Source organism: Mus musculus, chromosome 9, assembly GCF_000001635.26.
Source record: "Mus musculus strain C57BL/6J chromosome 9, GRCm38.p6 C57BL/6J".
NCBI lineage: Eukaryota > Metazoa > Chordata > Mammalia > Rodentia > Muridae > Mus > Mus musculus.
This window is the reverse complement of record NC_000075.6, coordinates 106,278,774-106,306,272: the sequence shown is the minus strand read 5'-3', so window position 1 is coordinate 106,306,272 and position 27,499 is coordinate 106,278,774. Positions and strand designations below refer to the sequence as shown.

The 27,499-nt window shown below is 51.0% G+C and overlaps 1 protein-coding gene across 3 annotated transcripts in view; it reads right to left on the bottom strand.

Moving 5' to 3' along the window:
- Window positions 1-26,830, bottom strand: part of Poc1a (POC1 centriolar protein A) — a 71,080-nt gene extending 44,250 nt beyond the window's left edge. For 2 of the 3 annotated variants that reach the window (XM_006511831.4, XM_006511830.4), the window contains exons 1-8: window positions 24,817-26,830; window positions 23,337-23,421; window positions 21,221-21,392; window positions 20,701-20,880; window positions 19,386-19,493; window positions 18,167-18,282; window positions 10,999-11,132; window positions 940-1,008 (exon numbers count right to left, since the gene is read on the bottom strand). In XM_006511831.4, the coding sequence (XP_006511894.1) occupies window positions 940-1,008; window positions 10,999-11,132; window positions 18,167-18,282; window positions 19,386-19,493; window positions 20,701-20,880; window positions 21,221-21,392; window positions 23,337-23,421; window positions 24,817-24,834 (882 nt within the window). In that variant the 5' untranslated portion in view covers window positions 24,835-26,830. The remainder of the gene's footprint in view (window positions 1-939; window positions 1,009-10,998; window positions 11,133-18,166; window positions 18,283-19,385; window positions 19,494-20,700; window positions 20,881-21,220; window positions 21,393-23,336; window positions 23,422-24,816) is intronic. The other variant, NM_027354.2, reaches the window with a different exon arrangement.
- Window positions 26,831-27,499: the final 669 nt, after the last annotated feature.

Genomic DNA, 27,499 nt, shown 5'->3' with positions numbered 1-27,499 from the left:
GCTCTTATGTAGGCTGTGGACAAAGAGCCTTTAGTTAACCTCTGCTTTACTGGAAAATCAATACATTTTACTGTAGCTGGGACTTACGGAAGGCCAACAGGACTTGTCTAGGCTGAGCACCCAGAGGATGAACATCCTCGGCAGCCCACCAGATCAAGCGTGTTGGTGGCCACTACTCTTTCCTCCACTGTGCTCGGACAAAGGGGCCTGTGTATGCTCTGGGAGACTGTTGACGGGTGCATCCCTCAGTGCTCCACACCTTTCCTGGGCCAGGCTCTGAGCTAGGCACCAAGGTCAGCGTACTTCCCTCCCCCAGCAGATAAGCCCGTGTGGTATTTAGCAGTCTGGGCAAAGAGGCACAGGAGTGACAGGATGAAGCCTCAGTGCAACTGGTGATGAGGTGGACAGGACTTCCTCTCTTCAGCTAAGGATACAGAAAACGCTGACCCTTTAGATGGGCAGTGAGCTGGGAAGGAAAAGGCAGCAGAGAATGGAGCAGAGGCTCCTGGGATAGGAGGCCCAGCAGTCAGATGGGCTTAGGGCCCATGCTGCCCTGCCACCAGCTAGGACTGTTTTCTCATCTATAAGAATAAAATAGGAAGACTCGCCCCACAGGACTCAGGAGAACTAAATGAGCTATGAAATCCTTGCCACACTGACGATATTACCAGATCTGCAGTAAGTAACCAGTAGTTCTTCACTGTTTATGCAATCAGGAAAAAAAAAAAACCTGAAAATCTAACTTTTTCACTATGATAATTAGTTCAAAGTCCTTCCAACCCATTCCAGTCTGACACACTTCCATGAGGTCACCCCCGAGGGAGCCTTGCTGGGAAGCAGCCAACACCTGGGCCCTGGGGGCCCCACCCACACTCCATCAGTTGCTGAAAGCCTCCAGCCTCCTATGGGGTTCGGATTCCTTAGGCCATTCTTTCTTACCTGCTCATCGGAGCCTCCAGAAGCGAAATACTCCCCCGTTCTTGAAAAGGCAACGGTGGTAGCAGGCCCCTAGCAGAACAAAGAGCAAAGGTCAGCAGGACATAGTGGCACACCAGTGATCCCAGTGCCGGGAGGTGGAGGTGGGGAGATCAGCAATTCCAGGCCAGCCTGGGGTACATGAGACCCTAACTCAATATATACCCTAAAACCCTCCCAAAAGGTCACTCTGAGTCTAACTGCACAGTTCCTGAGTGGCAGTGGCAGTGGGACAAAGGCCTGGGCACTCGTTCAGCACACGATCCTCCTCAGCCTCTGTCCCAGAAGCCTGCATGTGTTCAGGGACAAGAAGCACAGCTTGGGCCTCAGCCTCCAAACATCTCACTAGAGGCTAGGCTATGGGGTCAAGGGCAGGCAGAGGGGAGAGCGGGACACCCACCCTGGCAGTCTGGCCTGGCTGGCATCGTTTCCATAGCTTCCCCTGTGAGATTCACAGCTGAGATCAGCACTCACCTCTCTGGTGTAAGCCTAACACTGCCCTGCTGCAGCCCAGAGAAATGGGAGCCCCAAGGAGGAGCCAGTGGCTCGAATGAACAAGGCAAAGTCAGGGGTATGAACAACAAGAAGGGGGCTGAAGAGGGAAACCCTGAAGGTGCCTGGGTAGTGGACCAAATGACACCAATGTCTCTGCAATGCACATGCATTTTCCTTAAGTTTGGGCCTAACATTGGGTGATGTGCTGCTCTGGCTTCCTAGGGACTGACGGTCAGAGCGACCATCTAAAGGGGAGTGGCAAGTACATACTCAGCAGCACTCTCCGACAAGCACGCCCAGGTTGGGTTGAAGGGAGGAGCATCACGTTCTAATAGAGAAAGACCATTCCTCCCCATATGCCTGGAATCCATTCCAGAAAGATAAGCCAAGCAAGGAGCTGGTCACAGCCGCAGACGCAACCTTTACACGTCAACCTCCAGCGTCACATTTCCCATGGCAAGTGCCTGGCATGCTGCAGGCAAAACCAGGTCAAAGGTCGTCTCCTACATCTGTCACAAAGGTCATCTCAGCTCCTCTAGACCACCAGAGTGTAACAAGAATTGCCCACGCCGGGCAGTGGTGGCGCACTCTTTTAATCCCAGCACTTGGGAGGCAGGGGCAGGAGGTGGATTTCTGAGTTTGAGGCTAGCCTGGTCTACAGAGTGAGTTCCAGGACGGTCAAGGCTACACAGAGAAAAGACCTGCCCACAGCAGAGACCTTTAGCAGCATAGTCTGGGCTAGAGACTAGGGGAAGCTAGGGAGACTCCCTGCAGTCAGCATAGCTTAGGTTGGGAAGAGACCTCACAGCCATGAGCAGCTTCTCCTCGCCCAGGAGACAGGCAGGTTGAGCAGAGACAAGAGGGTACATGCCTGCTCACACTTCCATTTCTAGTTCTTTCTCTCAGAGGTGTTCAGAATGGAGTGAGAGACAGAAAGAGTCCCACATCAGCTAGCGATGGCTCAGAGCTCTGCACCTGCACTAACCCATCTCATCCCCAGAGGACGGTGTGTGCCTTTGCTACTGCAAGCTGGGGGAAACAAAGCCCAAGTGGATACAATACAAAGCCAACACCTACCTGTCACCCCCCTCTCCACACAAGTGGAGCCACAGGCTCCGGTGTACCCTATCCCTGGCAGCCCCAGGAATTCTAAGCTACGGTCAACTAAGATAACACAGACCCACTTTTACTGATAGGGAACACTGCCCACTCACATCCGTGAACAGTGAGTATCAAATACCAGGTGCAAGGCCTCCTGGTCCATGTGACTCCATTTCTGAGTAACACTGGCTGTACGTGCAGAGAGTGGAGCTGGGGAGTGTCCCTTCCAGTGGACAGGTGACAAGGGGTTACAAGCCTGACGGAGAGAGGTGATACACTTTCCAAGAATGTCTATCTGATTCTTCCCATCGTGGCCATTTCATATTTGGAAGTTTTTAATGAATGTATGGCAGTGGTAGAGTAAAATAAATAAATAAATAAATAAATAAATAAATAAATAAATAAATAAATAAATAAATAAATAAATAAATAAGACAACAAAATGCTTCTTCATTGTGAGGGGGGAAAACCCAAAGTGGTAAGAAAGAAACAGGAAGAAACCAGAGCACAGGGTTTCAAAAGCAGACCGGCCCCTCCACCCATCCAGAGCTCATCAAAGGCAGACCAGCCCCTCTGCCCATCCAGAGCTCATGGGAAGAGCGCCAGGAGGGGTCAGCATGCAGCCAGCACACGCACACGGGTGGCCCACTCCCCTTGCCTGTCATCACTCCACCACCAGATGCCAGGCTGGGGACAAGATGGCGGCAGCAACAGCAGTGCTCACTGGAGAACGCACCCCGCTTATAGGGGTCAGGGCGAGAGGCCAGGTGCTGCACTTCAGGGATGCACCCGCAGCCAGGAGGCTCTGTGAGGCCCACACTCCTCCCCAGCAGCACCTGTCTACTAAGAGAACTGCAAGACGCCTGCAACCAGGACCCTCTGCACCCCTAGAAAGAACAGCATTCCTCCAGTGTCTTGTTAGCTTGTCCAGAGCCCTAGGAAGCAGCCTTGGCGCTGAGTGCAGCCTGTGCTCCTCAGACTGCATCACCGGGCCATTGTGGCCACCTCTGTTTGTCAAGTGCAGGCCGCAATGTTTGCTTGATGACGAGATCACATGATGATGTACTTCAGACTGACTTCGCAGACCAGGCTCTGTTGCTGACCTCTGCCTGACCTCTGCTCACCTTGCCAGGCTCTTTCCTCCCTTCTTCAGCAATGTTCTACCTACTTGACTGCTCGCTGCTCCTCAAAGGCTGGGCCAGAAAAGGCCTCTTTCTCAGGATTCCTTGTAGAGCCCCCAGCACCAGCTCCTCGGTCATTCTCAATCATCCTTCATCTTCAATACACTTGTCTGTGACTCCACCTTCGCCAGATCCCGCAAGTTCCTAGTCTGTAATGCGCTCACAGACGTGCCCTCCCAAATTGCCAGTTTTGACTCAAGCTCTTCTTCAGGCAGTCAGTTATTTGGAAGTGAATGAATCTTCTTTTCTATGCATGTCACTGATCAGCTACGGTGTGTTTTAGCTTGGTGGCGGCCTGTTCCTTTCATTTGATCAATAACTCCTAGCGCCCTGCACCCGGCTCCAGGCAGGAATGCTGCTGGGTTCTTCCCTCCCAAGGACAGGCCTGTCCCTGGTCCCTCCTCAGGTCCTAAATGTAGCCTGAGTATCATCTCTTGCTGGGCCTTCGGCAGTGTAGCTTCCAGCTGCCCTGCACCCCACAGCAGCAGAGTCCCACATGCTGGCAAGCCTGTCTGCCCCCCCTCCCCCCCCCCCCCCCCCGTGTCTGCTTCCTGACTGCACCCATGCAGGTGATCAAGCTCAGCAGGCCAGGCCACTCCTTCCCCGAAGCTGTTCTATGAGGTGACATTTCTTAATCTGTCATGAACACTGCATACACACGGTATCTGCCCTGTTTCTCTCCTCACCCTGCGGTGCTTGGCTGAGCTCACACTGCCATTTCACCACATGCCTCTTTCCCTGGTCAATTTCCAGCCTCACAGAATCTATGCTATTCTGTTTTCTTCCTCTACACTTTATTTAGTTATTTAACAAGAACATGCGCACCATGGCACACATGCGGAAGCAGGACTACTTGCAGAGGTGGGTTCTGGGTAGGGAATATAGGTCATCAGGCTTGGCGGCAAGGTTCTTTACCCACAAGCAATCTGGTCAGTTCTATGTCTATTTCCTTTAAACAGCAAGCATCAGTGAAACGAGGAAAAGGACGGAAGGAAGAAAGGAGGGAGGGAGGAGAGAGGGAGGCAGGGAAGGAGGCAAGGCAGACAGGCAGAACAGCCCCATAGTGAGTAAGCGGACTGCATACCATGTTACCCTTAAGCAGCCCATCCAGACCTCGGCACTCTCCTCACACTGGCCGAAGCCTAGCCAGGTACCAGTAAGCAAACAGGGCTATCACACCACACGCTCCTTGAGAAGGACAAAAAGAAGAGTGGCCATCAGAGATGTGGTGACTAGGAGGGCAGGGGACTTTGGTGTGGGTGCTCTGACCTCTGACCCTGTGCTGAAATTCAGCCCAGCCTATGAGGTGTTTATATATCTAAGTGGTGACCCACAGGGACATTGCAACTCTGTGTAGGAGGAGCTACCCAGGGACAGCAAGTCTCTCAACCCTGACTCGGGCAGGACCCTGCTCCCAGCTCTCGACTCGGGTTGCTAGAAGGTGACAAGGGGCCAGGCTGACTCTGCTTTCTTAACGGTGGTGCATGCTACTACTGTCTACATGGCTCCTTACATTTCCCAGAGGGGTCTAACCAATCCCAAGTACGACCCCATGACTACCAACATACTCCAAAATGAAGTGACTGGAGGAGGACTTAATGACTCAGGACACAGGGTGAACAGACCCGTTCCAGAATCTCACCTCCACTGCTGAAGCCCAGGGGTTGCACAAGCACCAAAGATTCTTCTCTCTCCAACAGTTCCCCAAGCCCAGCCCCACGTGCCCAGGACACATTTGTGGGTCCCTCAGGAGCAGGCTCTGTCCAATGCAAGCGTTCCCACCCACATTAGGGCAGACGCCTGTGTTCACCGGACAGCCTGCTACTCAGTCTCTCCGCAGTAACAGTCTGCAGTAACATGCATACCAAGTGCGCAGCCACTAATTCCAGATTTAACTCTCCGCCCACGCCCACGCCCACCCACCATCCTCTCCCAAATAGCTCGAGAGGATTTAAACCAAAATGAGCGTGGCTCAAGACTGTGTTTCAGAAAATATAGAAAAATAAAACTGTATTTCTAGCATCTTGCCCCCACACTTGCCACACAGATCTGTGAGGGCCCTGCTCGGGGCACGAAGCTTTAAATGACAGCTGCAGTTAGTGGGAAAGCCCTTCCCTCTCCTGCTGGTGTTCCCTGACGTAAGATGAGGGGGCGCACGGCAGCTCCTTTACAGCTCTCAATTCCCTAAATCTGCCCTGAGTGGAGAGACGAGCTGGGAAACCTTCCTTCCTGCTTGGCGTCACGATAGTGGCAGACCCCAAGCTTCAGACTTGGAGCAAGCCCCCTCTGGAGCTGTTGTGATCCAGTGAGTGACAGAGCGGCAGTGTCCACTCAGGCTTGCATCCGGTGGCTTGCAGACAGTCCCCTGCCTCCCACCATTGCTGAGAGGCTTCAAGCTAAGGCAGAGCGAAAAAGGGCCAGGACCCACGCAAGTCCAAGCCAGCAAAGAACTCACCCTGCTCGCTGGCCTGTCAGCCATGTCACTCAGGAGTGTCCCCACAGAACCTCAGAAGAGCTGGCCACACACGCCTCATGCAGGCAAGCAACATGGACTGTGAAATGGACTACGGGAATCTGAGTTCCAAAGCCAGCCCACATGACAACACTAGAAATCTTTATGCCTACAATAAACTTACCAATTTCTATCGCTCTGAATGGTTTGGATGTTTTTGTTCTTCTAAAAATTCATGCTAAAATTTAGTCCCAAAATTTGCAGTGCTCCAAAGTGTGGTCTTTAAGGGAAAATCCAGTCATCATGCTCTGCCTTATAAACGGACAGGGTATTTGGCTTTTTTGCCCACCTATTCTCTGCCAAGTGAGGTAGAACTCATGACACAGGACATGACACTCATCCCCAGAAGCAGGCGGTGTCGAGGTACTACCTTGAAAGCAGAGAACAGCAACAACCCTCACCGGCCAGCGCCTTAATCTTGGCCCTCCCAGTCTCAGAGCACGAGAAAACAACTTCCTATCTTCATCAATTTCCCAACTTGGGGAAATTTTTTATTTATAGCTGTTGTTTTGAGGCAACAGCTTACTATTAGCCCAGGTTGTCCTTGAACTTGTAAACCTTCTGCCTTAGGCTCCTCAATGCTGGGACCGCTACAGTATGCTGCTAAGTCTGGAGGTGTGGCCCTAAGGCATTTGTTATAGCAAACAAGAAGTGGACCCAGGCAATCTGCTTACCCTGCGGAGTGAGCCCTCAGCTCACTCTACACAGTAAGAGCCCCGGAACCCACAGAGGAAGTCCTTAGCTCAACAGAATCAGTCCTTTACCCCAAAATGAGGCCCTCCCAAACAGCAAACTCCTCACTCAAGAGTGAGCCTCTCAACTCAGGTGAGCCTTTAGCTCAGCAAAGTAAGACATCACCCAAAACTAAGTCCTGTGCCCCACAATGTGAGCCCTCACCCCATAGTGAGCCCCTAGTCTCACAGCAAACCCCGGGCTGCGGGAAGTCTGGCCCAGCATACACCAGAGAATGGCTCCTTGGCTGATAGCTGCCTTCCACATCTGCGCACAGGTCCAATCTAAGAAACACAAAGCTGACTGAGTTGATTTTGCGCTCAACCTGGTGCTTGGCAAGTTACTTCGTGCTAATGCCCCTGTGCCCAGGGAGACAACGGAAAGGCGCACTGAGGCAGCTGTGGCCTCAACCCAGATGAGAGTCACCCAAAGCATTGCAGCCCTGGCCCTTCCTCCTATGTGGGACCCTCCCCTACAGTCTCCCCGAAGGGCCTGCTTAGGCCTTGCCCTGACAGGACATGGAAGCACAGAGCGTGCATAGCCCCTCTCTCCTGATCAAGGGCTGCTTCCTGGTGTGACTGAGGCTGACCTCCCCCGGGCTCCACCCTCAGCCCAAGGAAGTTACTTTACTCAGTGCACTTCCCGGTGACATCGGTCTAGGGATTATGCCTGGGGACCACCACGCACAGAGAGCCCCATAACCCACCGTTGTGTCTCCCAAGTTTAGGCTAGTTTCCTGGGGTGCCCCTCCTACTAGGCCAGAACAGGGTCACACAAAGTAGCGATTCAGTAGCTATGAGACTTGCTGGCATCTTATCCAGACCAGTGATGCAGAGCCAAGGGTAAAAGCCATGGCGCAAATGTCAAAGCCATGAGACAGGCAAGTGGGTGTGGCAGAGACTGTGATGTGAGCGCCTGTCTCAGCTCTGCTGTCCTGAGAAGCTCAGGAGGCTCTCAGTGTCACCTGTCCTCAGAAGGGTTTCCAAATCTGCCAGGCTGCTTCTCTGCAGGGCGAAGCCACTTGCAAGCCCTAGAGCTTCTAAGCCACATAAAGCTGGGAGTGGGGTGTAGGATGGCGACAGCTGTGCTTAATCCCCCATCAAACCACTGCCCCCTGGAACAGGATGTGAAAGCTTAAGGCACCAGAGCCCACCTGCACATCCTCTGGAAGATCAAGGCAGGGAATGGACGACCCAAGTGCAGTAGTACTTGGGCCTGGGAACCAGTGGTCTACAGCCTCTTGTGACGACGTGACTCCCAGCTAGATATTCTCTCAAGGACTCAGCCGGAGAGAGCCTCTTCCAGCAGCTAAGCCAACCTGCTTGGTAGCAGCTGACAAACTCTCAAATCACAGACAGCCTAGACCAACCTCCAAGGATAGAGTGGATCAGAGACCACTCTTGACCACAGCTCTCCATCTTCAGAGAGAGTTCCATCCAGCTGGTGGGCTTTTTTAACCAACTATGCTGATATTCAAGGCTGTTCTCCTATAACATTCTCCCCTTTGGGAAGCTGACACTGGACCTCCAAACAGGGCAGAGCCAGGTGGGTGAGTGGGACTGGGCTGGGGAGGCTCAAGCAGCCTTTGTTAGGCCTCAAACCATGGCAAATGGCTGAGGTGCCTATTTAACATACCCAAGCAGACTTAGAAGCCAGGTTCTCCCAGCATCCCTCAGTTCCTACCTATTACAGGGTATGGCTGGTGTGCCCTTCCCTACATAATCCAGCCATTTTGGTTAGCAATCCTTTTTGTCTACCCTTTACTCTCTGGCTCTTCTCTCCTTTCCCTCTTCACACAGCCTGGCTCAGGATCATGGTGGCTCTAGACTCTCCCAGATATCCCTGCCTCAGGTTAGGATCTCTCTTTTATCTACAATAAGCCTTCTCCACCACCGCACATACGAGCGGTCATGGCCTTTTTCTCTGTTCAGCCCCGACTTCATATTTACTGCCTCTCCTTAACCCTGACACTCAACTTCTCAAACCAGAAGTCACTTACTTCTACATTAGTAAGCACCCAAAAGAAAGCGCAAACCAGCCACCCTATACTGAGAGGAAACTTGGTGTGGAGGACAGCGCTGAGTGGCCACCACCAGCTGTGAGTGCACAGGGGTCTCGATAAGAGGAGGAGGTAGACAAAGAACAAGTGTCTCTAAAAGGGCAGGAATTCTGGGAAACACGGGCATGGAGCAGAGCCAGGCAATCCCTGGCTTCCTGGCCAGCTTGCAGAAGTCTGAAGAAACCACGCCTAGGGAATCCCTGGGCCTGCACTAACTACCACAGCAGAGGGCTGTGCATCACAGACCTCAAGAAGAGGAACCTGTAGCATGTGACAAACAACCCTGTCGCTGTACTGGACAGAGAACTTAGAGGAGGAGCAAGGAGAAATCCTTGGACTTTATATTCTGACTATCACCTCCATCTGAGCTACACCACAGGACACAGGCAGGGCCTGCTCACTCTTACCCAACCCTGCCAGTACTCTAAGACTCAGCCTGCCCTTCTTAGTCCCTTAGCGCCTCTGCCTTAAGTGCAGTCCTTCACAGCCCAGGCTGAAAGCACCAAAGAGTAGGACCATGACCTTCACTTCGTCTCCCTCCTGTGTGACCCAGTGAGCAGGGAACAGATGACAAACAGATGCAGAAAGAACAATGTCAACAGGTTTGCCTTTGTGTGCTGAATAATGCATCAGAATACTGGGAATGCCATTTGCAGTCCACACTGAAGTGTCCCTGGCTGAGAGAAGTCCACTGTTCCAAGAACCCTCACAGAAAGGGAACTCGGGAGCATCATTTGATATGCACCTGCTTATGTGTTGTTTCTCAGGAGTGCTTTTGTTTTGCCCACAGGAAGCAGGAAAGGTGGCATCCACAGGCCCTCCTGTTACAAGACCCAAACTGGTTACATGTGAATCTAAGCAATTGGCTGGCAGTCACTACACCTCAGGCCACTGTCCACTGTATCTGGCTGTGGTGGCCCAAGGAAGACAGGCCTACTCCTCAACACAGGGAAGACAGTCCTCACCACTAGGAGAGGGGCAACAAGTAGCTTTCAGGTCCCAAGAAAGAAGAAAGGGCTGTGTCTTCACCTCTGAGCCGTGGCATGAGGCTCCATGTGCCCTAACAGCAGATAACAGTTCCCCAAACAGCTCAGAAGCCTTAGGCTAGATCCTCCACACCTGGCTCCAGGCCCTTAGCCCTGGGGAACCTGACCTACTCTTTATCCTGCCTTCCTCCAGCTCACAGATGGAGAAAAGGACACACTTAAAATCCTTGGACCCCACACTCTACCCAACTTGCTCATAGTGACTATGTGCCAACAGATGACACTTTGGTGACTGATCTGTTTAACAGAAGACAGCTACATCACAGCTCCCTGGTAGGGGGTATGGTTGAGGCCTGGCCCCAGGTGAGCCACCGGGAGAGTTGCCTGCAGCCTAACTCCATAGATGGCCACAGGAGCATACACTAGCCACCACTCGCCAGAGTTCAGAGGGCTAGCGCTCTCTGAGAGCCACTCAGAAAGCTTCTGCCCCCTTGACTCAATGCCAGAAATCCTTAAACAAACATGCAGAGTCCTTCTCTTGCCCCAACCTCTGAAAAATGTATCTTTGTCTCTGAGGTCATGGGACATCAGTGGGACATCCCAGGACACCAATGGTGACTAGGGTTCCAGGACACTACTCAACCACCAGACCAAGGAGCATAAGCTCTTTAGGGGACTGATTCCACTCAGCCACAGCTCTCCCACTCTTAGTTCCCTACTTCCTCCTCAGGCACATCAAGTTCAACCCCAGCAATCAAGTGAGGTCACAAAAAAGGCCTCTGTCAGCTCCTGCTGGTGCCAGGCCTGACTCTGTGTCTCACTGCATTGTCTAGGCTGAGATGGAACCATGGTGGGCTCCAGGGGAACACCCCTCAGATGAATCCCCTTAGGTGAAACTTAGCCTTGCACCTACGTCAAAGCTGTGCCTCTGCCCCATGCCATGCCACTGTCCCTCACCTGGTGCCCATGGAGCGTATAGAGCAGCCGGCCCTCCATCAGGTCCAGGATCTTCAGCGTTGAGTCACTGGAGGCTGTGATGAGGTAGTTTCCCGATGGGTGGAAGGAGAGGGCATTCACGGCTGCACTGTGTACTGGAGAAAGGACAGCCATCAGGAACTGGCGGAGAGGTCCCCAGAATACAACTGAAGCCTGAGACAGGCAATAAGAGTCAACAGCACTTCAGCAGTGGCCTCAAGGGCCAGGCTAGAATGGCCATTGATCAGCAAGGTAGGGAACCCCACATGGACTTCCCAGTAGAGTGGCACATTCTATGGATGGGGACCAAGGGCAGGCACTGGAAGACACAAGGAAGACACATACAAAAAGATCAAATGATCCTTCACCTTTTCCCACAATGCTCAGCACTGAAGCTGGAAGAGAAGAGGACACACAAATACAGCACTGAATTCTGTTACTGCGGGGAAACCCTCAAAACACTAACACAGTGTACTGTCCTCTAGGAGAGGACCTGTGTGGGGACAGGCAAGCAGAAGACACAGAGAGGCCTGGGCTCCCGTCCTAGACTCCCCACTGGTCTGCCTTGTGACCCTAATCAATCTCTCTAACTGAACTGGGTAGCTTCTTTATTGGCACCATAGCAATGTTGTTGGGGCTGGCATTGGGGATCTCAAACTGAACCCTCTGCCCCAGTGCCATCGTGGGTATGCCTCCCCTCTGTCCCCCGTGCCCTTCTCTTCTATCCATTCAAGACTCCTTTCCCACCAAGCTGACCATCTATTCTGATGTCCCTCACTCTCGGACATCCCAACTTTGGTGGTTTACCCATGTGTGGAGCCTTTTCACCCCCTGTTCCCAATGGGTCTAGAAGTCTCTTGCCCTGTCCCTGATCATAAAGTTCTCCACTTAAAGTCACCTCCCCTGGGAAACTTGCTGGGCCCCCTTCATTTGCTCTTCCAAAGCACCACAGGCCTCACACCAATCCACTGTACTCACATTGGGGTATCTCATGGCACTGCCACCTTTACCAGGCAGAGGCTAAGACCAGTCTCCTCATTACTAGCTTGGTGTCTCGCACCAAGTAGAACTCAGAAAATGGAAAGGAAGTATGAAGGTCGTTCGGAATCCCCTGAGGGCTACACAGCCCTTCCTTGAGGTTGAAGGCATGTTGTGTATGGAGCTAGAGACACAGGCAGACCCATGTAGCGGGGAGGAGCAATGTCATAGCTAATGCATGGACCTGCTCGTTACAGGCTGCAAAGGCCCAGCGCCTTCCTAGTCACGACCACTGACGGAGTGAAGAAACGGTGGAGCTGAGGTAATCATGACCCTGTCAGGTAGGCAGCATCACGAAGAGAGACAAGATCAAAACCCAGGCTCTCAGCTGGGCTGTGGGAGCATGCAGGAGCCTCTGGGGCCCTCAGCAGAGCCCACAAGGATCACAAGGAGCCTCTCAGATGCGAACCACATTGGTGTATATGAATGTGCGGGGAGCATGCAGACATGTTCCCGGGAACACTTAGGGAGACAGCCAAAGCTTTATGTAACCTGATATTTATATCTGAACAACATGTTCCAATGACACAACTCCGGGAAGCAGCATGGAAAAGATCTCAAGGGTTCTGCAGCCCACTCCTGGAGACAGAACAGAGACCCCTGAGCCTAGTGAAGGCCACCACGGCCCCTGCCCCACCTAAGGCGAAGCAGCAGAGGCACAGTCAGTGGCAGAAAAGTGGAACACAATGAGACACGATCAGGGGGCCCTGGGCTTCCCCAGAACCGCAAGACAGCAGTCTGTGTAGACAGGACAATATGCACCCCCACCCCTGCCTGAGAGAGAAAACTATCCCCAACAGAAGAACAACAGAAGTCCTACTCTGTTACAAATGCCAGGGTCCCCAACTTCTCCAGCCATGTGCTCCCGAGGAGGGCTGAGCTGACATGTCAGGCTTCAGGGGACACCCAGACATGGAGCCCACCCCCACTGTTCCCCACTTGTTTTCCTGCCTGGACTGCTGGCCACAGCCACCCCGGCTCTGCTCTGCTGAGGTAGTGCACAGGACCCATCTAGGCCAGCCTCATCTTGAAAGCCACCCCTGCATAATACTCCCACTCAAGGGCTCAACTGCCCTCAGAGGGGCGAGCCTCTCCTCAATATCCCGGACAGGGTCTGTGCAAGAACAACCTCCTTTTTATGAAGTCCTGAGCTGTCCGGGCTGCCTTGGCTTTTTGGCAGATATCAGGGACAACACAGATTATCATTTGGTAGCCGTGTGCTCCTAGCTGTGATGGAGAGTGGGAGCTGTAACTCATGCCAGAGATGCACAGCAGAACACTGCTACAGGTCAACCAGGAGCCAGTGGGGTCCTGCAGCCCTGTCCCTAAACCCCAGGAAATGGCTACAGTTTCTGGGCAGCAGAGAACCTGAAGAGAGACTTACGTACACACAATCCGTCCCACCTACACTATTTTGTATCCAGGAAGAAGCCTTTGGCAAACCTGAGCCTGACAGAGTCCAAGGCTGCCAAGGGGCCCAGGGGATGCCTGGCGCCTGGCAGGATGGAATTCTCTGAGGTAGACGGTGCCGGGGCTGAGCTCCATGTCCACATCCTGTCACAAAGGGGTCTGTGCACTTCCAAGTGACCAACATGTTTCTCATGATGCTAACTTGCATTCCCAGTGACTCAGTGGCCTCTGGGTCTCCAAGGAATGTTGAATAAACGTAAATGTATCCTAAATCTAGCAGCAAGGACACCTTAAGTGTCCATCTTTGCTAAGGTCACATAAATGGCCACTTTGGGATGGTAGGATACAGTGAGGTGGTCTGGCTAGCACTGCTCCTGACCAATGCATTAAGTCTCAACACCCCAAGTAGGACCAGAGAAATAACAAATGCTTGCCAAACCTGACAACCTAAGTTGTCAGGGTCCCACATGACAGAAAGAGAACCAACTCCCAAAATTTGTCTAAAACCTCACAAGTATGCCATGGCACATTCACATGTGTGCACGTACGTGTGTGCACAATACTCTAAACAAAAAACCAAACATTTAAATAAATTAGTGTAATTTTAAAAATTTAAAACACCAAAGGGCTCAATATCTTGCTAGCTATAAAGCCATTTAAAAGCCCTTCATGATGCTTTGGAGAGATAGCTCAGCAGTTAAGAATGTGTACTGTTCTTGTTTTGTTTGCTTGTTTGTTTGTTTGGTTGGTTGTTTGGTTTTTCGAGACAGGGTTTCTCTGTGGAGCCCTGCTGTCCTGGAACTCACGCTGTAGACCAGGCTGGCCTCAAACTCAGAGATCCACCTGCCTCTGCTTCCCAAGTACTGGGATTAAAGGCGTGCGCCACCACTGCCCGGCATATACTGTTCTTATAGAGAACCTGCATTTAGTTCCCAACATCTAGGAAAACCAGTATCCTACTCTACCCTCTGCATTCATGTGTGTGTGTACGCGCGCACACACACACACACACACACACACGCACACACACGCACACACACACACACACACACACAATTTAAAAGAAAGAAAGAAAGGGAGAAAGAAAGAAAGAAAGAAAGAAAGAAAGAAAGAAAGAAAGAAAGAAAGAAAGAAAGAAAGAAAGCAAGCAAGCAAGCAAAAAAGCCTTTGTAATGAGACTGGGGTAAATGGCTTGATGACAGCATGCTTAATGTCCTAGGTTCAATTCCTAGTGCCACATTAAAAACAAAAAACTGGAGAGATGGCTCAGTGGTTACAAGCACTAGCTGCTCTTCTGAAAAGCCCTGGTTCAAGTCCTGGCTCACACCCTATGGCTGCTCATGACAATCTGTAATTCCAGTCTTAGGGGCCCAGTGCTCTCTTCTGCCCTCTTTGGGCATTGTACACACTTGGCACACAAACATATGTATAGGCAAAACACTCATACATACAAAAATAAGTAAAATTAAACAACCCCCCCTTGGGTAGGGTGGGGTACATAAATGTTCTCAGGAGCCAGTGACCAGAGAACTCAAGACTCAGCAACTCAGGTTTCTGAAAATGACCACACCAAGCCTCCCGATAACCCATCTCTCCCAGGAACTTTGTAAATAAAACACTAGAGTGCGTAGGACCCAGTGTGGGAACAGTGGGCAGACTCCCAGACCCTTCCTACTGAAGAGCTAGATTTGGCTTCCAGTTGCGTGACTCTAGGCAAGCCTAGCATTACCTGCAGGTGAAGCAGGGAGTGGCCACGCCTTGCTGGTCACCCAGGCCTGTGCCTGGATCATGGACCTGCACATGTTCGTACACCGCAAAGCAGACTCTGGGTTTCGGGGATGGCGGGGGCTGCTGCTCAGATGTCTGAACAGTCGTAACGTGGGCTCTGAGCATATGGCACTTAACCACCTCCATGGGAACCGGCACTGTCAGGGCTCCACCAGCAGCCCATCGGCTCCTTGCTGAATTAGGAAATCAGAACCGCTCCTTGAAGTGATAGGGAGGAGCCAAGAAGCACCTTGCCTGGGAGGGCCTTAGATAAAGAGCACGACTCCAGGCTGTAGCTCAAAGCTGAAGCAAGCTTTACTCCAACAACTGAGGCGAGGGCAGGAAGCAAGAGCACGGGGCCGCCGGGTGCACACTGCAGTAGCTCTAACCACGTCTCTTACAAGAACCCAGCAGCCTCTCAAATCAGAAAGCTACTCAGAAGGGTCTGGCAACCATCCCGAATTGCCAGGGGAGCCATTTGGACTCTGCGTCCTTAAGACCTTCACCTGGGTTTCACCTTCAATCTGGAACAGAGGAGAGATCAGAGGTTTGCTGCCACAACAGTGCTAGGAGCCTCCAACAGACCCACATGTGCACTGGAGAGGCGTGATCCTCCCTGGCAGGGTTTTAGCCGAGGAGCTCTCTGCAAAGGCCCTTGACTTGAGCAGACCTGTTCAGGGTCCCAGAACCAGAGAGTAGAGTGAGACATACTTCTCCCTCCCCCTCCCAGAAGGTGATCCCCAAAGCTAAGAGATGAGTTTGCTCTCGTGTGAGCACCTACCAGGTGCCACAGCCTTGTGCAGGAAGCTCAGGAGGAAGCCTGCTGTGTTTATAGGCTGCACAAAGTCCCCACTAGGCTCCGATACACACCAGGACAGCCGAGAAATAGGACCCTGCAGCCTGGCTGAGGAGTTCCATCCCAAGAGGCAAGGACAGCAGCAAACGCCCACTGAAAGCTTTCAGAGGAACCTGTGGGTTGCAAGCACTCCAGTCCACTCGGAACTTGGCGTTGGTGCTCACCCAAGTCCACATACTGCCTGGCCCTGCCAGCCCCGAGCTGCACTTCTGCCCACTCCCTTGAAACCCACAGTTGTCTCCTACCTCTTCTGTACTCCCCCACCTCCTGCCGGTCCCCTCCTAAGATCCCAGTCTCCTCAGGGCTCTGCCCTCCCCCGCTATCTCATGGGTCTCCCTCTGGCTGCGGTGGAGACCCCCAAGGCCCAGGTGGCCCCACCACCAAGACAGCATCAGCTTCCACCTCTACTCATTCTACATAAAGCAGTTCCCTTGGCCTGACCACTCTCTGATTTATGCTACACTGCATGGAAACCCACAGAGCAATGACCAGGGCCTATCAACCACACATCGCAGCAGAATCTCACGCAGCACTTGTCCTCTCAAATGCCCCTCCTCTATTTGCTCCAAGTGCCAGGCCCCAGAGTTACCAGCCACTAGGATTTGGAGTCTTACATTTAAAGGTGGCATTCAAAGCCTTCCAATGTGTTCGTACATGTTGCTATAACTCATGAATACCAGGCTGAGGCTCCCAATCCATCAGAGAGACTCTCCCAGAGACAGCCAGAAATCTTCTTCCCCCAAACCTCACCAAGCACTATACCTTAATACCTATAATACTCTCTCATCAGATTTCCACCTCGTGGGCAAGGGTCAGAGAACACAGCCTGCGCTCCTGCTCACTTTTCTGTCTCATCTCTCCCTGCTCAAACCCTCCTTGCTCTGCCACTGTCACCAGTCAACATGGAGACAGCGTCCAGGCTCAACACTAGTCCTTTATTTGGGCCTGGGCCAGAACAGAAAATAAGTCTCTGAGCCTGAAGTGGGGAGCACAGCTCTCCAGGAGGAAGGCCCCCTAAGCCTGCACACACACACACACACACCTGTCCTGCTCTAGGAGCCTCTGAAAGAACATCAATGCTTGATGCCTAGGCTCTCAACAGGAAAGACCTAGTTCTTGTGACTGAGCCCTGCCACCTGGTGGTGGCACCGTGGACTGTATGTATGCCTCAGCAAGTCACTGGGCGACTCCTGAACACTTGGGACCAGCAGCCACATCTCTGTCACTGTTCCCATGCTGTGCCAGTCACTCTTCATTCTTAACAAGAGCTAAGTCAAACCCTGTAAGACGAACCCTATCACTGTCCCAAGAGCTTGGAGGAGTCCACTGACTTACCTAGTGTCAAACAGCTGAGAATGCTGAAGCTGCCTACAGAATCCACACTCCACTTTGTCCTGTCCCAAACCAGGAACTTCTCCCAATTCCTGGAGGTCCGCTCACCTCAGTTACCCAAGAAAGTGTTGCTTTCCAACATCCAACAATCAACCCAGAAAGGCTTATGGGAATAGTGGGGTAGAGAGTGCTAAAGACTGAACTCCAAACCCACCGTCAACTCCCCGTGCTCTGCATCCACAGATGCAGATGTTAAAGAACGGGCCGTAGGCCTAGGCCTGGTACCAGGGCCTGGCCCCCAGCTAAAGTCAACCTTCTACGTGGTTCATGGCTCTAGGCAGAGCTGTGGAAGATAACATGAGACCAAGGTCCCACCAACCTCTTTGGGCAGCCCTGTCTCCTTGACCCCGGAAAGTCATCTCTGTCACAGGAAGAGATGAGTAGTATGGGGGTATCAAGAAGTAGGTCTCGGTACAGTCCTAGCCAGAAACTCAACCAAGACTCCACAGCTACAGTGTGCGTGAGACTCTGCTATCTCATAACGGGGCACCACCTGACCAACTTTCCAAGCCAAGATGACTATAGCGACAACTACTCATCCTGGCGAACCCCACAGCAACAGGAATCCTCCCAGCTCGGGGCTGTCCTTGAGCCTATGTAAGCACCACAGCAATGAAGCAAATGGCCGGCCCTAGCACGGTCTCAGCAGTGGCTGCCTGTGGGTCTGGGACACTGCTCAACACTCACACTGATAATGCTGCAACAGCCGATGAGTCCGCGCATCCCACACCTTCACCGTGTTGTCCATGCCGGCAGCAGCAATGCAGGTACCACTGGGGTGGAAGTCCACGTAGGTGACAAAACTGGAGAGACAGAGCGGTCAGATACCGTAAGAGGTCTTCCCTGTGTGTCCACTCACACAGATCCCTCAACCTGGAACATGCTGCTTTATCAGGTAGCCAGAGACCAAACAGCAAGTGACAACAGTGACCAGCAGTGACAAAAAGTAGACTTATCAGGGACCATGTCCCTCCCACCCATCTTTAAGTTTTTTTGAGGCAACACCTCTATATTCAGTATGTTGCCCTGGCCGGCCTTCTCACCTCCCTTCCTCAGGACTAAGATTACAGGTGTGTGTGTGTGTGTGTGTGTGTGTGTGTGTGTTCAGTATGTTGCCCTGGCCGGCCTTCTCACCTCCCTTCCTCAGGACTAAGATTACAGGGGTGTGTGTGTGTGTGTGTGTGTGTGTGTGAATGTAACACACCCAGCCCACTGCTGATTTTTTAACTACCAGTAGAGATAGCTATCTTCAGACCAATAGGTCAGCCAAGTTGCTCTAGAGTTCTTTTGCCAGGGCTAGCTCCACGACGGGTCCCACCAACTGGGGAGTGGGTGGGAGGGTCTAGCAGGGCTACAGGGCTGCTCACCCATCTGTCTTAGAAGACAGGTCAAGAGCCTTCAATGCAAACACTCAGGCACTCTGCAGGGGCCCCTGCTGGTGAGTCCTAGCTTAAGGATGCAGTCTGCTTAGACATGCAGAAGAGCTAAATCCCTGCTCAGAGGCAGGCTCCTCCGACTCTCATGTGTAATTTGGCACAGAATGTAGAGCCACTACCACGGTGACACTAAGTCTTAACAAGAAGTTTGGGGGGTTGATTCAATGCTCAGAGAGACACATTATAATTTTGAGAACTAGAAACTAAAAGGGAGTAAAAGAGGCCAAATTATTGTGTGACTTTAGGTAAAGGATTTCTGCTGTCCACGGGGTAAGGGTGGGGCTTAACTCTTCATCCACAAAGGAAAGGGAAAAGCTCCTAGGAAAAGCAGATGGCCCCAGCCCCGGCCCCGGCCCCCCGGCCCCCAGCCTCCTGGCCCCTAGCCCCCCGGCCCCCAAAGGTCCCTGGGCCTCCTCAGGCCCTGACCTACACTCTGCAGGACCTGCAGAGGGAGGACAGCAGGGACTCACCCGCCGTGCTCACAGTATGAGTGGATACATTCCCGGCTGGTCTTGTCCCACAGCTTGACAGTCTTGTCATCACTGGCAGACACGATGAGCCGCCCGTCAGGGGAGAACCTAAGTTGACAGGGCCGTAAGTTGCACGACTTTGAATACCACACCATGTTCTCTACAGCCACTTCCAGAGGAGAGGATTAAAGTCTCCAGAGAGCACTAAGAAACCATGAAAGTCAGAGGTTGGGGACCATTGAACGCTCTTCCTCTGGAAGTTTCTTATTCCCTACAATAGAACCATTCTTTATTCTGGGAGGGCCCTGCTCTGAGAGTGGGTACTGATGGGGAGGGCAAGCCAGCAAACTGGGCTGTTACGTCCCAGGCCCTCCATGCGCTTCTGTTGACCCGTCATATTGTGCTGATGTGCTCGTGTGGAGCTCCTGACCACCGCCATGCATCAAGCACAATATGACGGACCTTAACCCCCTCCTCTGGAGCAGAGCCGTGACATGAGAAAGCTCTGTTGAAAGAAGCTGACAAAACTACAGGCAGGAATATCTGTCTCTGTCATTCTTCAAGTCACTGGCATCCGATATCACAGCATCGCCTCCTGCACCAAAGCCAGGGACTCCGGACCAAGACCTTACCCAGCAGCCTTGGAGCACAGTTAAGCTCTGAGCAAAGGCACTGTTCTGTTGTCAGCCTGTCTCTTGTTCTGCAAACTGAGAATGATGCTACCTAGCTGGCAGAACTGTCCTCAGGAACCAGGAGAAAGCACACAGCGGTGCTGAGAGGACCCTGCTGCTGCTGCCGCCGCTGCTGCTGTTATCTGCCATCTGCTATTCCTGGGAGCCCTCTGCACACTTGGCAGAGGGTCATGGCCTACTAATATGTATAACACATGAGCTCAATGATGCTTCCCAATAAGTTCAATATAGCAACCACTACTGACATATTACAGATTAGAAAATTGAGGCTCGGGGCTGGCAAGATGGCTCAGCAATTAAGAGCGCCGACTGCTCTTCCGAAGGTCCTAAGTTCAAATCCCAGCAACCACATGGTGGCTCACAACCATCTATAACTAAATCTGATGCCCTCTTCTGGAGTGTCTGAAGACAGCTACAGTGTACTTACATATAATAAATAAATAAATCAAAAAAAAAAAAAAAGAAAGAAAGAAACAAACAAACAAACAAACAAACAAAGAAGGCTCAGGGATAGAACAAAGGGAGACTAAGCAACTTACCCAAGGTTAGAAGCTGACACCTACGAGTCCTTCTGTCTCCCAACCCCTTCCTCCTCCCAGGTTCTTCAGACAGGAAATACTCACTTGGCACAGCGGACCCAGTTGATGTGCTGGGTCAGGGAAAACAGGAATCTCTGGCGATGAGTTGACCACACTTTGACTGTCTTGTCATCAGAGGCTGTCACAAGTGACTGGCCATCGCTGCAGAAGTGGACACTCCTCACTGTGGCCGTGTGTGCACGAAATACAGTTGACTCACCTTTGCTATGAAGACAGATATTCAGACTCAGGAGACTCATAACAGACATGGGAGCCTACAAGGACACCAACGTTCTCGCCACCTCTCCAGGCCTGACTGTCCCGGTCTTACCCCAAAAAAGGCGCCAGAGCTCCCCAAAAGAAACAAAGCTCTTCTCCACCCAGCTCTACCCTCTGTGAGCAGCAGCACCAGGTAGCAGCCCCAGTGAAGTTTCAGCCTCTGATGGCACCTCAGAGGTAACATGTCCCACTGTGACCAGCTCAGAGCCAGGATAAAGACCCAAGGAGGGACAGCTCTTATACCAAGTCCCTCGATGATGTCAGTCCCTTGAAGTCCAGAACTCACACATTGGGTACCCAGATGCGAACAGTCTTGTCTCGGGAGCCTGAGGCAAGAAGGTGTCCCGATGGGGAGAAATTCACACAGGTCACAGCGTCCTTGTGGCCCGTGAAGCGGTAGGCACGTGACTGGGGCTTCATGTGCCAGATCATGAGGGTTGAGTCCATGGAGCCACTGGCTGAGGAGAGTAGTAACATGATGATTCTCAGATCTCAGGAACCTTGAGCACCCACCTCAATGCTAGGGACAGGCCCAGCTCCACCTTCCCAGGCATTCCCAGCAGGGCACGGATAGGATCCCACTGGGATGGCCCACATCTCCTATGACTGCTGACCTATAGTTTGGCCAGTTATGGCCTGGCAGATCTCCTTGCAGCAGGCCAACACAAGACTAACAGGACATTTACATGACATTTCTGTACTGCACACCAAGGTTCTATGAAATTTAAACCAGTAGGGCCCATGGTCTCCCCATTGATATTCTAAGAGCTCAGGGGCAAGCACTCCCAGCACTCAGGAGCCAGTCAGACACAAAGGCCTTTTACTATTAGAAGGACCCAACTTGGGACTGGAGATATAATATGGCTGGTCTTCCATAGCTCCTGAGTTCAATTCTTAACACCCACAGGTAGTTCCTAACCATCTATAACTGCAGTCACATGGGATCCAATGCTCTCTTCTGGTGTGCAAATGTACATGCAGGTAAAACACCCATATACATAAGTAAATAAATCTTTAGAAGAAAGAAAACAAAAGAAAGGACCCAACTTGGGGCTGGAGAGATGGCCCGGTAACTAAGAGCACTAGCTGCTCTTCTAGAGGATCTGGGCTCAGCTCTCAACAGTCCCTACTCCAGTTCCAAGAAATCTGATGTTCTCTTCTGAACTCTGGAGCTACCTGGCACAAATGTGCTGCACAGATATGCATGCAGGTAAAAACACTCATGTGCAGAAAATAAGAAAATCTAAAAATAAATTAAAAATAAAAGAAAGGCCAAGTGGCGGTGGCGATGCACACCTTTAATTCCAGCACTTGAGAGCAAAGGCAAGCAGCCTCTGTAAGTTCAAGGCCAGCCTGGTCTATAGTGTGAGGTCCAGGACATGCAAGGCTGCACAGAGAAACCTTGTCCCAAAGAACCAAAAGATAGATAGCTAGATAGACAAACAGACAGACTGACAGGGTAAAAATAAAAGAAAGAACCAAACTTAATAGGAAGCCCAAGGAGAAGACAAAAAAATGGCCTCAGCTCCTTCTCTGATTACAGCAAAACACAGCATCTGGACAAAGAGGTGAGCTGAAGCCACGAACAAAGCAGCCAGGAAAGCTGCTTAGGAACCCCAAAGTGTCCAAGGAAGGGGCAGTGGTATGGAGTTAGGAGACAGACCCTACTCAACGTCGTTTTCACTTGGCAGGCCTCTGAAACAAGAAAATGTGCCGCTTTACTGTTGGCAATCAAACTGAAGACTCAAAAGCAGCCAGTTTGAGGCCCATGCCACAGGACAGACTGAAGATGTAGCTAGAATGTACAGGAAAAAAAAGAGTCTCTCTGTCTCTGTCTCTGTCTCTCTCTTTTTCCTTTTTTGGTTTTTCGAGACAGGGTTTCTCTGTGGAGCCCTGGCTGTCCTGGAACTCACAAAGATCCACCTGCCTTTGCCTCCCCTAGTGCTGGGATTAAAGCTACATGCCACCATGCCTGGCCCTAGTTTCTCTCTTCAAGACTGCATTACCAGCATGCACAGAGCCTGCATGGCTCTGTACCCAGGTCCTCTGCGGTACATACTATAGATTCCAATTTAATGTCATTATGGGATTCCTGAGTGTGTACACAAGTATGTCTCTAATACTTTTTCTAAAATGTGCATTTGGTGTTTTTCCTGCAAGTATCTCTGTGTGGGGGCGTCAGGCCCCTTGGGACTGGAGCTATAGACAGTTGTCATTATACTCTTCACATGCAAAAGGAGCTTATGGAGCCTACTGAGCCCAGCATCCAGAAGGCTGGCAGCTAGAAGCAAAGCCAAGGCTAGAAAGAGCAGCATGTCCTTGCTGTATCTGGCATCCCCACACCACGTCTCCCAGTGAGAAACTCAGCCGTCTCAGTTTAGAATCCTGAGGCCTTCTCTTACCCAAGTGCTTGGTGTTGAGACTGAAGTCCACACAGGTGACTGCATCTCGGTGGCCCTTAAAATGTCTCTCCAGTGAGGGGTCCTCCTGGAAAAAAAAAAAAAAAAAAAAAGCAAGGTCAAATGGTTATAACGAGATAACAGGTCCTCCCTGGAACTAAGACTCTTCCTATAACCAGGAGACGTTAAAAGCACTCAAATCATGATCTCGTATGTTGAAAATTCTAAGGAATCCACTATAAACTGCTAGGACAAATGAGTACAGCAAGGAAGGGTTCACGATCAGCAAACACACAACCACACAAACGATCAGACGAATCAATAAATCCACAACAAACAGATCAAATATGGGCCCAGTGTGGGGAACAAACACCTTTAATCCCAGCACTTGGGAGGCAGAGGCAGGTGGAACTGTGAGTTCAAGGCCAGCCTGGTCCACACAGTAAATTCCAAGAGAGCCAAGACCATAGTAAGTTATCTCCCTCCACCTCAAACACCAAAAATTAAAAACAAAACAAGCAAACAACAACAACAAAAAAAACAAAACGACAAAACACACACACACACACACAACCAAACCACCTGAAGAGCTCCAAGGAACCCAGCTTGGGAAAGGATATTTCTATGATACAGCGAAGCCATTGCTATTCCACAAAGCTCTACCCCAAACAAAGGTGAGGCCCAGTGCCCAGCTCCACCCCCAAGCACACCTGCAGGTTCACGCCTTTTAACAGATGGCCTGGTAGTTCAGGGGTAAGAATCAACTAAGGAGCAAGGGCTCATTCCCTCTCCTGTCCTCACCAGAGCCTCTCAGAAACACAAGGGTGAGGAAGTGTCCATCCTAGGCTCAGTGGGCAGAAGCAGATTCAGGTCTGACTCCATCAGTGACACCCCTTCCCAATGCCTTCTTCCCTGAACAGTTTCCCCTAAAATCTGCGTGGAGCTAAATGTAAACAGAATATCAAATCGGCACTCAAAAGTCTGGTTTCTATTTCTACCCAAGTCTTCTCAGGTGCATCAGGTACCACCTGGCCCTGTGGAAGCAAATTCTTATTTAAAGGACCAATTTGAAGTCCTTTTCTGGAGTGGGGGGAGGGGTCAGAATCGAGCCCTGGACACACTGCAGGCTTCCGCTATCCCAGGCATCCCGATGGCCTACTGCTTCTACTTGTTGGAAAAGGATGTCACCTCCAAAAAAGACCTGTTGCTCACAAGAGGCCAAGCTTACGAGGCTCGCCCCAGGCCACGACAAGGGTCGGGCCTTGATGGTGTCTTCCTCAATACGCCGTACATTCCAGAGGCAGAGACTTATTTCTTCGTCCTGGTGGTCTAACATCTAGCCTGGCACCTGGGGTGCTAAGTCAATGCCCGGATCCACCCCGTAACCTTGGATGAGGAGGTCACCCTAGAACCCCGCGTCACCATCCGCCTCTCTCGCGGCCATTGTTCCAACCAGTCAGGTGCTCACTATCCAGGGACTTACCTGGCTGGGAGCAGCCATAGCGGGGCTAGCGGGCTGGTAGGACCAGCTGTGCCCCAAGTGCCAGAGATAGCTGGGTCGGCAGTTGTGCCAGTTCAGTTTCCGCGCCCCCAATCGCCACCAATAGCAACGCCGGTGGCGTCGCCGCGTCCCGCCCACCGCAATTAAAGGAGAAGCGCCCTAGGTTTTTGTCCGCCGACCGGAAGTCGGGTCGTTCGATAGGCGTCAAGCTCTTGTCCTCCCGCTCTTCCAGATGAGGTGACCCGCCGAGCAGCCAAAAGCCTCAGTTCGCTGTCACACTTTCCTCCTAAGAACTTAAAAAAAAAAATCTTAGATGAAGGTTTCGGCCCTTCAGCTCTAGCTCAGGTAACGGAGCGCGCAGCCATCGGGGAAATGAAGTTCTACATAGCACTTATACCCCACAGTCTTAATAAAGGTAGAACTACATTTACCGAGATGCTCCGGGGCGGGCGGAGTTTTACCATTATGAGTGACAGGCTTAAGTATCCCGGAAGGAGGATACTGACTGGCCTTGCTCTTGGCTTAAAACGTCCGATCAAGGCGCCATGGAGAACCAGGTTATTAGCGCCTTGGGACCCCAGAATGGTTCGTTCCTGCGAATACTCCTAAGTGTCTATTTAAAAAAAAAAAAAATGGAGTCATTCAAGAGTCAGAACCATGGTGCAGAAAGACATATGTTCAATTCTTAATTCTCTACTGGGTGACCTCAGGAAAAATGCGTCTACTCCGAGGGCCTGCCTCCGCGTTTGTCTTAAGAGGGGATGTGACTGCGGCCCGTCTTGCTCGGAACTCTTTAGCCTTAAGAAGGCTTTGGGTCGTAGCCTGACCTTAGCTCCAAAAAAAAAAAAAAGGTGAAAGAAGCAATCGTCGGGCGGAACCACCAGAGGCCGTCCTTTTCCACCTTCTGCAATGAAAGCAGCCGAAGCCCAGAGTGACCTGTGCATCTGACCTGAACTGGATGTTTTGTAAGATTCAAGAACCTTCCATCCATCATCTCTCCTGGGCCGGCCAACTTGTCCATACTCAAAACACTAATTAGGATCTGGCTGTGTCCTGAGGTTTCTTACCACATGCCTAGGCTTGAAACTGTGTCCCTAAATCTGCAGGGACAGTAAACTCAGAAACTGGCGTGTGGGGGAGTGTATTTGGACCTAAAAGAATGATTCATTGGTTCAGAGTGTATATGGTTCTCCCAGAGGACGAAAGTTCTATTCCCAGCTCCCATGTCAGATGGTTTACAACTGCCTGGAACTCCAGTTCTGAGGCAGTTCAACACCTCTTGTCTCCTGAGGCACACACACACACACCATTAAAAATAATTCTTTTAGTGTTTTGATGAGAGATACAGGATCTATATCTGATCCTATTTTAACTATGTTGGCATAGAATTGGTACCTTGACATTAGAAATGTTTAAGCTAATTTAACATAGGCAAGGTGAAAGTCTCAAGACAAAAATAGGTGCTCACAAATTCCCAGCCTTCCCATAAACAGTTTTCAGTTTTTCTCTTGTCAATAAGTGTGTCACGAGCACCCCATGCCAGAAACATGATGGTCACGTTTGTATATTCCTACAATGTCAAAATGAATTGCCTCTCAGGAAATTCCCAAGCTGTAGCAGTTTGCTGCTTTTCCAGATAAGGTCTCTCTATGTGGTCCTAGCGTTCCTTCCTCTGGCAGCCACAGACTTTTTATTTTTACTTTTTTAGGAATGTCATATGTAGGAATGTTTTGCCTACCTGTATGTATATGTACCATACTTATGTCTGATGTCTTATGAAGACGCCGGATCCCCTGGAACTGGCGTTGCAAACAGTTGTGAGCTGTCACGTGGGTGCTGGGTCTGAAACCCAGTCCCAAGTAACCTTAAACCAGCCCCACTAATCTTTTTCTGTTGCCTTGCTTTTTTTCTTTTCTTTCTTTTTTTTAAGAATATTGTGGGGTAGCCACCAGAGGAGACTGCTAAGACACGGATTTAAGCCAATAAAAAGTCTTTATTAGCCAGCCAGCAACTACACTGGGTGTTGTTCAAGATCCCATTGTAGCCGCAAGGCTTTCTCAGGGTGAGCTTTTAAGCATAAAATGTTCTGGGGGACTGGAGAGATGGCTCAGTGGTTAAGAGCACTGACTGCTCTTCCGGAGGTCCTGAGTTCAAATCCCAGCGACCACATGGTGTGTCACAACCATCTGTAACAAGACCTGATTCCCTCTTCTGGTGTCTGAAGACAGCTACAGTATATACATATAATACATAAATACATATAATAAATAAAATAAATCTTTTAAAAAAAAACATGTTCTAGATTGACATACTTAACATGAACAATTAGTCAGAAGAGAAACCACAGAAGTCCAAAAGCAAGGTTAGTACATTTAGAGAGTTTCCCATATCTCTGGACTTTGACGAATTAGGTAATTGTTTTAGTTTTGGCAGGCGGTGCTATCCATGTGCTGAGTTTTACAGCCTGAATGGTATTTCGGCAGTTGTGGGGTTTCATGTAGGCTGGCCTTCAGATCACTGCATTAGCCGAAGAAAGCTTTGAACTTCAGATGATCCTGCCTCCGTTCTGGAAATACAGGCTTATACCATCTTGTTTGGTTTACACAGTGGTGGGGATTTATGCATGCTAGGCAAAGCAAGGTCCCATCTGATCTATAACTCTAGT